The 12161-nt window shown below is 45.7% G+C and overlaps 3 protein-coding genes across 3 annotated transcripts; 2 read left to right on the forward strand and 1 right to left on the reverse strand.

Moving 5' to 3' along the window:
- The first annotated feature begins 117 nt into the window (after positions 1-117).
- Positions 118-815, forward strand: ASPWEDRAFT_41097 (putative dUTPase). The gene has a single exon (XM_040835470.1). It carries the CDS (start codon positions 130-132, stop codon positions 646-648), a length of 519 nt encoding a protein of 172 aa, XP_040689538.1. The 5' UTR covers positions 118-129; the 3' UTR covers positions 649-815.
- A 529-nt stretch (positions 816-1344) lies between these two features.
- On the reverse strand, positions 1345-4273 carry ASPWEDRAFT_41098 (uncharacterized protein). The gene has a single exon (XM_040835471.1). It carries the CDS (start codon positions 4243-4245, stop codon positions 1561-1563), a length of 2685 nt encoding a protein of 894 aa, XP_040689539.1. The 5' UTR covers positions 4246-4273; the 3' UTR covers positions 1345-1560.
- Positions 4274-4632: 359 nt separating this feature from the next.
- On the forward strand, positions 4633-9150 carry ASPWEDRAFT_109833 (uncharacterized protein; the record flags this gene model as incomplete). Its single annotated transcript, XM_040828118.1, has 5 exons — positions 4633-4854; positions 4904-5939; positions 5985-7115; positions 7165-8503; positions 8553-9150. The coding sequence occupies 5 exons, from the start codon at positions 4633-4635 to the stop codon at positions 9148-9150; spliced, it is 4326 nt and encodes a 1441-aa protein (XP_040689540.1).
- Positions 9151-12161: the final 3011 nt, after the last annotated feature.

A 12161-nucleotide genomic window follows, 5' to 3' on the forward strand; every position in this document is an offset into this window, starting at 1 on the left:
CACGTCATAAGGTTTAATTTAGGTAGTATAAATAGGCTTATGTCTTAGACCACTTGTTTTTATTGTCTATAAATACATTATTTTAATACCACCATCACCCCAGATACTGTTAAATATATCAGCTTCATCATGATTCTCAGCGGACACCAAGTCATCACCCGCCAACTAGTCCATAATCTACGCAACATCACCCAGCAGCAACAGCCCTGCGGCGTCGACCTCACTCTGCGCCAAGTGTCCAAATGGACCTCACCGGCCACCATAGACTTTGATAATACCAAACGCCAAGCAGCCAAAACGTCTATCCTGCCTTTCGACAACACCAATCAGTCAATCACACTCCAACCAGGCGCCTACTTGGTAGATTTCAACGAGACCGTTCGAATCCCACGGAATTGCATGGGGAGCGTTTTCCCTCGATCGTCGCTTTGGCGCTCTGGTGTTGGGATTACAGCTGGTGTGGTCGATGCGGGATATGAAGGTGCCATGGGGGCTTTGATGGAGGTCAAAAATCCCAATGGGATTATTCTTTTACGTGATGCGAAGCTTGCTCAGCTTGTAGTCCAAGAATTGGGGGAAACAGTTGATGGATACAAGGGTGTTTATCAGGCTTCAACGAGTAGTGCTGGGCGTGACGGGACGGAATGAATGCTTATCAGCAGATATATGCTTCATTTTATACCCTTCAACCATGATAGCACCTTAGATAAAGACTTCTGTTTTGAGGCAATGCTCTAATGAACTACTCCAACAGTTCATCAAATGACGTGGTCCAGTCAGATACTAAGAAAGTAGGTGAGCGTGGTTGGACAGACCCCTGTATGTTTGTGATGACTCGGCATTATCACATTTTCTGTCGGATCGCTGCTCCGCAGAAAACAGCAATTCCAGTCCGTCTCCCAGTAAACTCTGTTTCTTTTTTCCCCTCGAGTCAAGGAGTCCCTCATGTTAAAATGGTTTTCTGTAAGTGTCTATCATTTTGAAGAATGATAAGAAACATCCGCCCGCCAAAGATGCCCCGCCTGCTCAGTTGGGGTTGCCAGCTGTCCCCAAAACACAGGAAACGTTGGAGGAGCCCAAGAAACGGCCCGGTCCGTCGGAGGACGAGTCAAATGAACCGATCTGTGCCAACGAAGAAGAAACTGAAGCCACATCACTTGAAGATTATATGTACCCAGATCGTCTAGGCCATTTGCAATCTCTTCGTGGTAAATTGAATACTTTAAAGCAGTCATGCTGAAGTTCGTGTTAGCATAGGAAATCTTATGCATGTCAAGCTAGATAGAAATATCAAACAACCAACTATTTCCTACGGCATATCATTTGCTATTGACTAGCCATACCCTGCCTATGACTCACAGTATCTGTCTGAAGAAAGAAAAAAGAACAGTCACTCAATTCACTGAAATGAACCCTATAAGATATGCCCCACTTTGCCCAGTGCCACTCCACAACCTTATATTGTGCTTCAAAATATACCTACAAAACATCCGAGGGCAAGCTCAGTGTCGACGTTGGGATATAATATGGTAAATTCTAATGCGGTGTTTATTATGACTGCTATAGGCGTTGAGCTTGAACAGCTAAAGCAAGATTAGAAAGAACAGGATGATTGAGAACTTGATCCCCGGTAAAGATAATCCCCTTTGCACGAGCAGCCATAACCAGCCTCCAAGCCAGCACTGAATCCCCCCCAGCATGAAAGAAGTGAGCATCCGCGCTGAGCTGATCCTCTGGAATAGACAAGATCTTTGCGAATAGTTTGTGTAATGCCTTTTCAGTGTCTGTTTCTGGTGCGCGGAATGATATCGTTCCTGCTTCTGCGAGACTTAGTTCGTGTCGATCTAATGCTTCAGCGGCTCTTCGCAGACGATTCCGATCCGTCTTTCCAGTTGGTGTCCACGGAATGTATGAGACAGGGAGGAACACGCCTGGTATCATGAATGGGGGCAGTATCTCTCGTAGGCGCAGCCGGACGGTGGCTGTCATTGTTCGAAAGTCTTCTGTTCCTGCTTCGAGCAGGCCGTTGGTACTTTCAGTTGCGGACAGTTGTTTATGGTTCGGAGTGAGGCAGACGAAGGCAAGTAGAACAGGAAGACTGTTAGCTCCAGCTGGTCTGATGAGTTCTGCGACGACACTAATGGGCCGCGAGAATGCTTGTTGGACTTGGAATTCCACCTCTCCGAGTTCTATCCTGTTGCCGTACAGCTTGACCTGTCGATCCTTCCGTCCGATGAAGCGGAGAGTTCCACTTTCGGTGTATTGCACCAAGTCTCCTGTTCTATACACTTTTCCAGTGCCATCATTGACCCACTTTGGGCGTGAGATGAATGTCGTCTCTGTTTTTTGGGGGTTGCTGATATAGCCTAACCCGACGATGGGCCCTTCAATCACCAACTCTCCGATTCCTTGAATTGGCATCAATTTTTCTGGAATTGCAGGGTCGACAATCCAAGAGCGGCATCCTAGTGGGTTCCCAATAATCGACGGTTCTGTCGTGCTTTTCATTGGCGAGGTTGTAGCACACCAGACAGAGCATTCAGTTGGTCCATATACTTGTATTAATTTCACCTTGTTTGTCCACGCCGTAAGGACATCTCGAGTTGGTGACTCGCCTGTTGTCAACACTGATTCAACCCCAGGACATTCACCCGGACTCAGCGTTCGAAGAACACTATTGGTAGTGTCAAATGCGTTGGCCTTGAGATCGGAAGTAGCCTTGGGTAAGTCATCCAAGTTGGGTGGAATGCAGACACAGCCTCCTCCGATGAGTGTAAAGAATATATCCCCAATGCTGACATCAAAGGCATACGACGAGAGGGCAAGGCGTCGTGTGTGGCGCCCACGATTTGTGACATGATTGAGACGCACTGCCAATGAGGAAAAGGAATGATGCGATATCATGGCTCCTTTGGGTCGTCCCGTTGAGCCGGATGTGAAGGCTACATAAAGTAATGTCTCAGGGGACGGTTGGAAGTCGATTGCAACATGGGGAGCTAGTCCATTGAGCTGGTCTGGATTGACAGGAAATATACCTGCGCAGAAAGAAGATGCAGTTACAACATCGCTATGCGGACAAACCACCAAGGTGGCGTTTACTTGCTGGCAAATATCGCGTAGTCTGTCTTCTGGATGATCCCTGTCCAGCATAACAAAGGCAGCCCCTGTCAAGGTAATGGCCAGTAAAACAACTGGAGTCCACATGGACCGTGGAAAATACACTGGAATCACCGTTCCTGGACAGACGCCATGTTGTATCAGTTTCAATGCGAGTCGTGATGATAGTTGGTCCAGCTCATCATATGTCAAAGAGCCATCCCATGCGCAGATGGCATCGGCATCCGGGTGGCTGCGAATGTTGTCTGCGATCAATTCATTCACACCACGCTGGATAGGCTCTGGCAGTGTGTCATTCCACCGTTTTAATTGTACTGCATCGTGAGAATTTAAGTAGCTAATGTTCGATATTTGTCGATCCCAATGTCGGCTGAGTTGGTTGATGTTATGGATCAGCTGGTTGAGGACTCGCTGCACATATATCTCGGTGACCACCAGAGGATCAAACATCGCGTTCAGTGCCAGCCGTTCAGATTTGAAGCTGCACTGCAAGACGAGAGGATAGGCTCTCAAACTGGCATCAGTCGTGGCGTCTATCTTAGAATCGAGCAACAATATATTGTGGAAGCCACAACCAGCTCCAGAAGTCCACTGTTTGATATTTGGCAGTCCATCCTGCTGATAAGGAACCATTTCATGATTCTTCCCATGTATTTCCTCTGCTGCCTGCTGAATAACCTCATCTGTGTCTAAAACAATGCGCATCGGAAATATATCATTCTGATCTCCTCGAGGCCTTGCAGCGCCAAACACCACATCCACCGAGCCGGTGTATTGCGAGATGGTGAGAGCCCACGCCAGCTGAACTGTGGCAGAAGACGAAACCCCCTTGACATTCGCATTCGACTGAAGGGGTATCTCGCGCATCAAAGTTTTCCTGACATTCTGGACCGACGGCTTGTTAGGAAAGGCAGGCGCATCGCTATCTGACAGTTGCTGAATCCAGTATTGTCGGGCGTCATCGTGATCACGGTCTGGGGAATCGCGACAGAGATTCCTTGGATTTATCTCCAGTTCGAGAACCTTCTCGGTCACTTGCGCAACCTTGGACGAGGAAGTGACCTCTTCCAGTCGACATGGAGGCTCTGGGCACTCTACGCAGAGTACCGTTGGTCGGCTGTCGGTCATTGATGCAGGTAAGTATACTGAAGGAAATGATGCATCGACAAAAGAAGAATGACAGGAAATTACCTGTGGAACAGATTGTTACTTAACAGCAGACTGTTCTGGTCACCGCCACGAGCTCAGGTACGACAGCCAGAAAGCAAGGGCTGACGATCAGCATCCTGATTGCCAGAAAAGATCTGCCTTGCGTGTAAACACCACATCTTGTTGAAAGTAAGAGCGATATCGAGGGATGGGATTCTCCCTGAATCCGAACGACGCAAGGGGCATCACGACATCACGTTATGGTGTCAGGGACACAATGGAAAGGATATTTGCTGCCTCAAATTGTTTTCCCCTCGATTCACTCCTTGTCAATGTTTGATGGTATGATAGACAGTTCTACCCGGCATGTTCGATGCCTGCTCCCCTCATGTGGACAATGTCTTTGGGCCTTGGGTTTCGGGATGTAGAAAAGGGTTCGATTTTACTCTTCTTTTTGAGCAGGCCATCTTCTCCATCATTCCGTCGGGCTTAATAATTATCAGTGGGATATTCCGTCTTTGGAAGCTGGGTCGACACACTCCGAAGATCAAAGCTGGACTGGGCAGTTGGTTGATATTGTGGAAGCAGGTGTGTTTTGTACAAGTCTATACTCCTGCTGAGTGCTGACATGCTGTAGATTGTTATTATCTGCTTGACTGCCACCCAGCTGGCACTGACTATTCTATGGGCATCTCCTACATCTCACCCCACAGATGTCTCTCTTGGAGCATCTGTTCTTTCACTGGCAGCAACAGTCCTTCTGGTCTGGCTCTCATTTCTAGAGCACGACCGGTCAATTCGACCCTCGACAGTGATTCAACTTTTTCTTCTCTTTTCCATTGTTTTAGATCTTCCACAGGCAAGGACTCTGTGGCTTCGTCATGATAATGAGGAAATCGCGGGGTTGTTTGCCACTGGTCTTGTGCTGAAACTATGCGGACTCTTACTGGAGATGGTCGAAAAGCGACGGTTTCTCCGTCATCGCTATTCTAACAGCGCGCCAGAGTCTTTGGCTGGAATTATCAATATCAGTCTGCTTTGGTGGTTGAATCCACTGCTTATTCGCGGATATTCAACTATCCTGGACTTGCCTGCTCTGTTCAATCTGAGCACGGAATTGACTTCACGGGATCTTCAGCCCAGATTCAGACAGACATGGGCAGCTGCTGACAAAGAGAGACCGCATGCTTTGATCAAGGTCACTGCAGTTTGCCTGTGGAAGCCACTTTTATCAACAGTGGTTCCGCGTTTACTGGTGATTTGCTTCAAGATCTGCCAACCCCTATTGACAGAGAAGGCAGTCTCACTTCTCTCACAGCCAGACAGCCAATATAACACCAACGTTGGTCGTGCTTTAATCGGTGCCACTGCTCTAACGTATATTGGCATGGCCTTGATGATAGCAAGATACAAGCACAATACATACCGCCTCATTTGCATGGTCCGTGGAGGACTTGTCGGTCTAATATACGACGCCACTCTCCAACTGGGAGCCACTGCAGCGGAACAGTCAGCTGCTATCACACTCATGGATACTGATATTGAACGGATTGTCTATGGCCTGGAACTGATGGATAGCCTATGGGCCGGTCCGATTGAAATTGCCGTTGCGTTGTATTTGCTGAGTAGACAGATTGGGATATTCTGTCTTACTGCTGCGGTTCTGGCTATAAGTAAGTATTCAATGAAGTGATCATACTTGAATGCTAACCACCTAGTCTTCATATTCTGCCCACTCGCCCTCAGTCCATTTTCAAGATCAGCACAAAGATCGTGGAATCAGGCTGTCCAAGAGCGAGTTGCAGCAACTGCATCTGTACTCGGTCATATACGGGCAGTCAAGATAATGGGCGTAACGGAATCTCTCCAAACCAGACTACACGACCTTCGGATTCGAGAGTTGCAGATTTCTGCTCGTTTTCGAGGGATTCTCTCTGTTGTCATAACTCTGAATGGGATGCTACGATCTGTCGTCCCAGCTGCGAGCTTGGTTTTATATGTTCTTGTTACGAATGGAAGTACATCCGGCAGTTTCAATCCGACGGTAGCTTTTACTTCGCTGTCCTTGATTGCACTGATTACGGATCCTGTCAAGCTTATCTCCAGGGCAATCACACCCATGGCTGGGTCTGTCGGCTGCTTCCAGCGTGTTCAAGAATATTTAACCAGTTATCAAGTGAGCCACGATCGGGTCTCCCGAATGTCCTGTTCCAATTGCCAGAGCACGGATGAGAAGCCCTTCAAGTCTCCGTCTGTTGCTATTGAAGAGGACGCAGTGCTACGCCTGAAAGATGCAGACTTTGCATACGACCAAGTCCCAGAGCATTGTGCTTTACGGGATATCAGCATACGCCTTCAGCCAAGTTCCTGCACAATGATCGTTGGACCTGTTGGGAGCGGGAAAAGCACACTTCTATTAGCCCTGCTCAACGAACTCCATCTCACTCGGGGATGTTTCCACACACCACGATCGCTCACGATAGGCTACTGTGCTCAGAATCCATGGCTCCCCCATCTGAGTATCCGGGAAATTATCACTGGATCTTCAGATTTCGACGACGCCTGGTACTCCACTATAGTACAAACCTGTGCATTGACAGTCGATATCGAAAACATGGCAGATGGCGATGAGACACTGGTTGGAAGCCAAGGAGCGAGGATGAGTGGTGGCCAGAGACAGCGTCTAAGTCTGGCGAGGGCTTTATACGCCCGTCCGCAGCTTCTGCTATTGGATGATGTACTTAGCGGGCTGGATACCTCTACTGAACAGATCGTTGTTGACAGCATACTCGGTGCGGATGGTGTATGTCGACGGAACAATATGACTGTCGTACTGGTTACAAACAAAGGTATGTCATTAGCCTCTGTTTGATGCATAGCATTCTCACGTCATCTCAGTCAGTCATACTCGCCTTGCAGATGGCGTTATACGAATGCATCCAACCGGGTGTATTGCTCAGCAGGGTCCACCATCAGAAATGGATCTACGTCAAGATATCTGTTTTACCAAATCTGAGGTGTCTGAGCATACAAAAAAATCGAAAGATGCCCCAGATAATTCCACACTGTTGAAAAATCCAGATTTTGAGAAACCCCCCGATAGCTCCTGGCGAGCATCTGGAAGTATTACATTATACTGGTATTACTTTCGTGCCTTGGGATGGTGTCTTACTATGGCATGTCTTGTCATCGACATCATCAGTTCTTTTTCTATAAAGTTCCCGACGGCTCTGGTCAGATGGTGGTCTGATAGTGAGGTACAACATCCAGGCGTCCATACAAATCTTTATGTCGGCCTTTATATCATGTTTTGCGTCTTGAACTTCCTCGCCTTTGCTGGCATGTCATACCTGGTACTGCAGATAGCAGCTCCCCGGTCGTCCATCCGCCTTCATTCTGCTCTTCTCAGTACAGTCATGGCTGCTCCATTGTGGCTGTTTACATCACTTGACTCGGGACAGTTACTGAACAGATTTAGTCAGGATATGTCGCTTATCGACATGGATCTTCCATTGGCGCTGATGGACTTTCTTTTCTCCTTGGCAGGTTGCATAGCGGAAGCTGGTCTAATCGTCTCAGCATCAAAATGGGCAGCTCTAATACTCCCAGTTCTTTTATTCGTTCTATATATCATCCAGAAGTTCTATCTCCGCAGTTCGCGCCAATTGCGACTCCTCGACCTCGAAGCAAAAACGCCTCTATACTCACACTTCCTTGAAACGCTTCAAGGCCTAACCACTATCCGAGCCTTTGGCTGGCAGAGACCAAAAGTAACCAAGAATAACGAATATATCGACTCCTCCCAGAAGCCATATTATCTACTCTACATCATTCAATGCTGGCTAGGTCTCGTTCTGGACATGACAGTGGCAGGGCTAGCGACATTCATCATGGCGCTTGCCACCCAATTGCCTAGCTCGTCGGCGGGGTCTTTGGGAGTTTCTCTTGTCAGTATCTTATCATTCAGTCAGAGTTTGTGTTATTTGGTGCAGTTCTGGGCGCATCTCGAGACGTCACTTGGGGCTGTGGCTAGGGTGAAGAGATTTGAAGAGGAGACGCCGTCTGAACATCTTCCGGATGAGAAGATGGAGCCACCTGAGATGTGGCCGATGAAGGGGGATATCAGGTTTAGTGATGTGGCAGCCACTTATAAACCAGACCTGGAACCGGTCTTGAAGGGATTATCCTTACATGTCCAACCAGGGCAGAAGGTGGCCATTTGTGGTCGAACTGGAAGGTATTTCATCTAATTCTTTTTCCTCTATAAATTACCTAACTCAGTCTAGTGGAAAGAGCAGCCTTGTCCTCGCTATACTCCGACTAATCGAGCTATCCCAAGGGGACATCTTTATCGACGACATCCCACTCAGCATCGTCCCCCGCCAGACAATCCGCTGCCACATCACAGCAATGCCACAAGACCCTCTCATAGTATCAGGAACAATTCGCTTTAATATCGATCTTTCCTCCACACATCCAGAGCAGTCCATCATTTCTGCCCTCGAAAAGGTCGGAATGTGGCCTATAATTTCACAACGGGGTGGCCTAGATGCAGAAATGGATACTCTGGCGTTGTCACGCGGCCAGCAGCAACTGTTCTGTCTTGCGAGGACCCTTCTATCGAACTCTAAGATTATTATTTTCGATGAGGTTGTTTCTAATGTCGATCGCGATACGGCTAGACAAATGATGGATGTTATCCATGCTGAGTTTAGTGGTCGAACGGTGTTGATGATTACGCATGATATGGAGAGTATCAGAGGGTTTGACCCTGTTGTTATATTGGACCAGGGGAGGTTGGTTAACCATGGATCGCCAGGAGACTTATTGCAGCAATCGATGAGTTTTCAACAATTATGGGATGTAATAGATGAGATGGAATAAAGTATAATATAGAGTTGGACTTAATGATGATATCACAATGTTCTGTTCGAAGAAAGTTTAGGCAGTAACCACCATGCCAACCACTTCCATTTATCACCTCACTCTCTTCCAGACCGCACCATGACCACACGACCATATACTGACAGCATCCCCCCTACCCGGTATCATCTACGCTCTGATATCTACAATCTTCGCTCTGGGTCCCAAAAACCGCGACCAAAGCCCGTTTTCAGAGCTGCAAAAAGACAGAAAATGTCGACACCACCTCCTCCGCTCCCAAAAGCTTTCATAATATCCCCAGAGGACACCCGGTTGCTTTACCAGAAACCTCGCAGATGGACATTAAACATCTGCAAATCGCAACACTTCATCAGGAAATAGATTTGCCGATCTTACCCAAAACCCCACAATCGAAGATGCAGACTCATGGAACTCTCCCGAATGGATCACCGACCACCAGAGTCGATTTACAGGGCTTTTGACATAAAGAAATCAGAGGCTAGTAAGAATATGGTAAGTCTATAGGATAGCCACCTAATATAAGGGATGTAATTATAGTTAAAATTATACCAAGGAATAGCTGCTGATATAAAGTTCGAGACTTAGACTCAGAAGAATAATAATAAAATGGACATAAATAGTATTAATAGTAAAGATAATACTAAAGATAAGGATAAAGAAGAGGGTAAGAGTAAGGGTAGCAGTAGTAGTAAGATTAATAGGTTGGGAAGGGCAGCCTAGCCTATTAGTCTATCTTACTATACCTGGTCTAAGACCCCTAATACTAGCGGCCTCACTGTGTCTAGTAAGATAACTAGCTAATCCACTACTAACAGTGACAGCTAGGATAATGTAAGACTAATAGTAAGACTAATGGCCAGACTAACGGCCAGATAGACAGCCTGACAAATGGTGAGACTGATGGAAAGACTAATATAAGTCTACGTGGATGGTCATATAAGAGGTGGCCTTAACTGTGGTTAAGATCACTCTATTAGAATATAGCTAATAGATAATACTAGGTAGTTAGCAGAAGTTAGCATTACTAAGTATACTAATACTATCTAGATACTAGTGATCCTCCTTACCTTTATTACTAGTGCTTGGCTCCCTACTAACTACTAGCTAGATAGTTACCCTAATACTAATGACTAGTAGGTGCTATTCCTTATATAAAGAAGGAAGGGTGTACTGTACTAATAGATCTAATCTAGGCTATTCCTTATGGGTGAGGATAAGAAAAGCTAATTATAGTATAGATAATAGTAGTGATATAGGTTTCTCTCTCTTTTATCTTTTTTTTTTTTTTTTTTTTTTTTTTTTTTTAATAATAACATGTGACTCATGGCCTAGGAACTTTATGAATAGTGCTTAATAACCCTAGGTGAATAGAATCTGAACTTTAGGCTCTCCTAATCATATCCTCTATCTATAGTAATGATATGTCCTCCACTATAAAATGGTTATATAGACCTAATAAGACCAGGGGCATCATGTTCATTATAGTGGTAGGAGGGAAGTAGGGGAAGGAGTAGGTTATATATATATAACTAGTGATCTATCTATCTATCTATCTTAAAGTATTCATGACAGATGCTGTGATGGGATAAGAGGATGGTACTTAGTAGTTATAAGACTTAGATATAGCAATAGAAATACAGTACCTTATCTACTTATTATTACTATTATCATTATCATCGTTCTCGTTGTAATGGTAGAGCAGTGCTAGGGTATTTTTTTTAAGATATATTATAGTGGTATTTAGTAATAGTAATTAGCTAGATAAGAGGTAGGGTAGGTCTATAGTAGATAGGTAATAAAAGGGGGAGTATAGATTAGCTATATAGTAGATGGAGAGTAGGGTGTAGTAGATAGGGGTGGGGAATCTTAGTCTTACTATAACTATATAGAGGGGAAAAAAAATTTCATAATAGCTTAGAGGCGCGTGTAGTAATAGTATAAATAATACTAGTTGTAGTAGGATCCTAGGTAGATTAGTAGAGTAACTAGGGAAAAGGTAAGGGCGCAGTAGATAGGTAGAGTAGGGATGGTAGATAGGTGACTTATATATGGTGGATGGGTAGATAGACTGCAAAAATACAGGGGCTCTACCCAGGATGGATGGGGGGAAACCCTACTCCAGACCGACCCCCCGGCGAACACCCTCTATAGACTTTATCTAGAATTCGCAACCTCAGCTGTTGGAAGACCTGATTTTAAGAGGATGGTATCTGCTGCTGTCAGTATGCTCTAGGCAGCTGGTATTATTAGGTCTGGGGAGGGGGTTTTCTAGAGGGAAATGGTGAATAATAGTGCGGAGGGGGTGAAGGGGGAGTGTCTAGAGACAGGAAGAAGGTGGACTAATGGGCCAGAGAATGTTTTTGAGGAAGAACTAGATGCATAGTTTGGAGAGTAAGACTATAGAGAGACCATTTTATGTGTCGAGTCCGTTCTTTATTTAGAAAAGTGATGTTATATAAAATGGTTGTGGTTACCAAGTATTTCATTCGACTACACCGACAATAATATCCAATCAAAGATAAATGAATGTCCTAAAATCCCCAAACCCTACTGCCAGAAAAGGCATACTGCACCAACGGTAAATACCAAACTATACCCTAAAACCCAAGCCCTGCGATTAGCTATGTCTCACTGCATGGCTATCTGGAATATATTAGCAAGGAAGATAACCTGGATGGGATCACTAACCGGCACATTCGACCCACCTGAAGCAGTAGGGATGTCAATAATATACAATTTGTGATGCAAAATTCCTTCCTCCCAGTAAGGACCCCACTGGTGATAGACGAATCTGTATACATGAGAGCCAGGTGTGATTGGGTCCGAAATCATTCCAATATCCAAGGTAGATTGATGTGAAATACCATTTCCACTAGCAGCCACGCCGTCATTGTCGCTTTCATCCTCAGGGTCGTTTTCGATTCGATCTATGACCTCAAACTTCCATTCGTATGGGTAGTACTCTTTAGGCCAGTGCCATGTCAAGCCCC

Source organism: Aspergillus wentii (assembly GCF_001890725.1).
Source record: "Aspergillus wentii DTO 134E9 unplaced genomic scaffold ASPWEscaffold_4, whole genome shotgun sequence".
NCBI lineage: Eukaryota > Fungi > Ascomycota > Eurotiomycetes > Eurotiales > Aspergillaceae > Aspergillus > Aspergillus wentii.

Coding starts and splice junctions, on each gene's coding strand:
- ASPWEDRAFT_41097 (XM_040835470.1), top strand. CDS start 130: ATGATTCTCAGCGGACACCAAGTCATCACCCGCCAACTAGTCCATAAT.
- ASPWEDRAFT_41098 (XM_040835471.1), bottom strand. CDS start 4,245: ATGACCGACAGCCGACCAACGGTACTCTGCGTAGAGTGCCCAGAGCCT.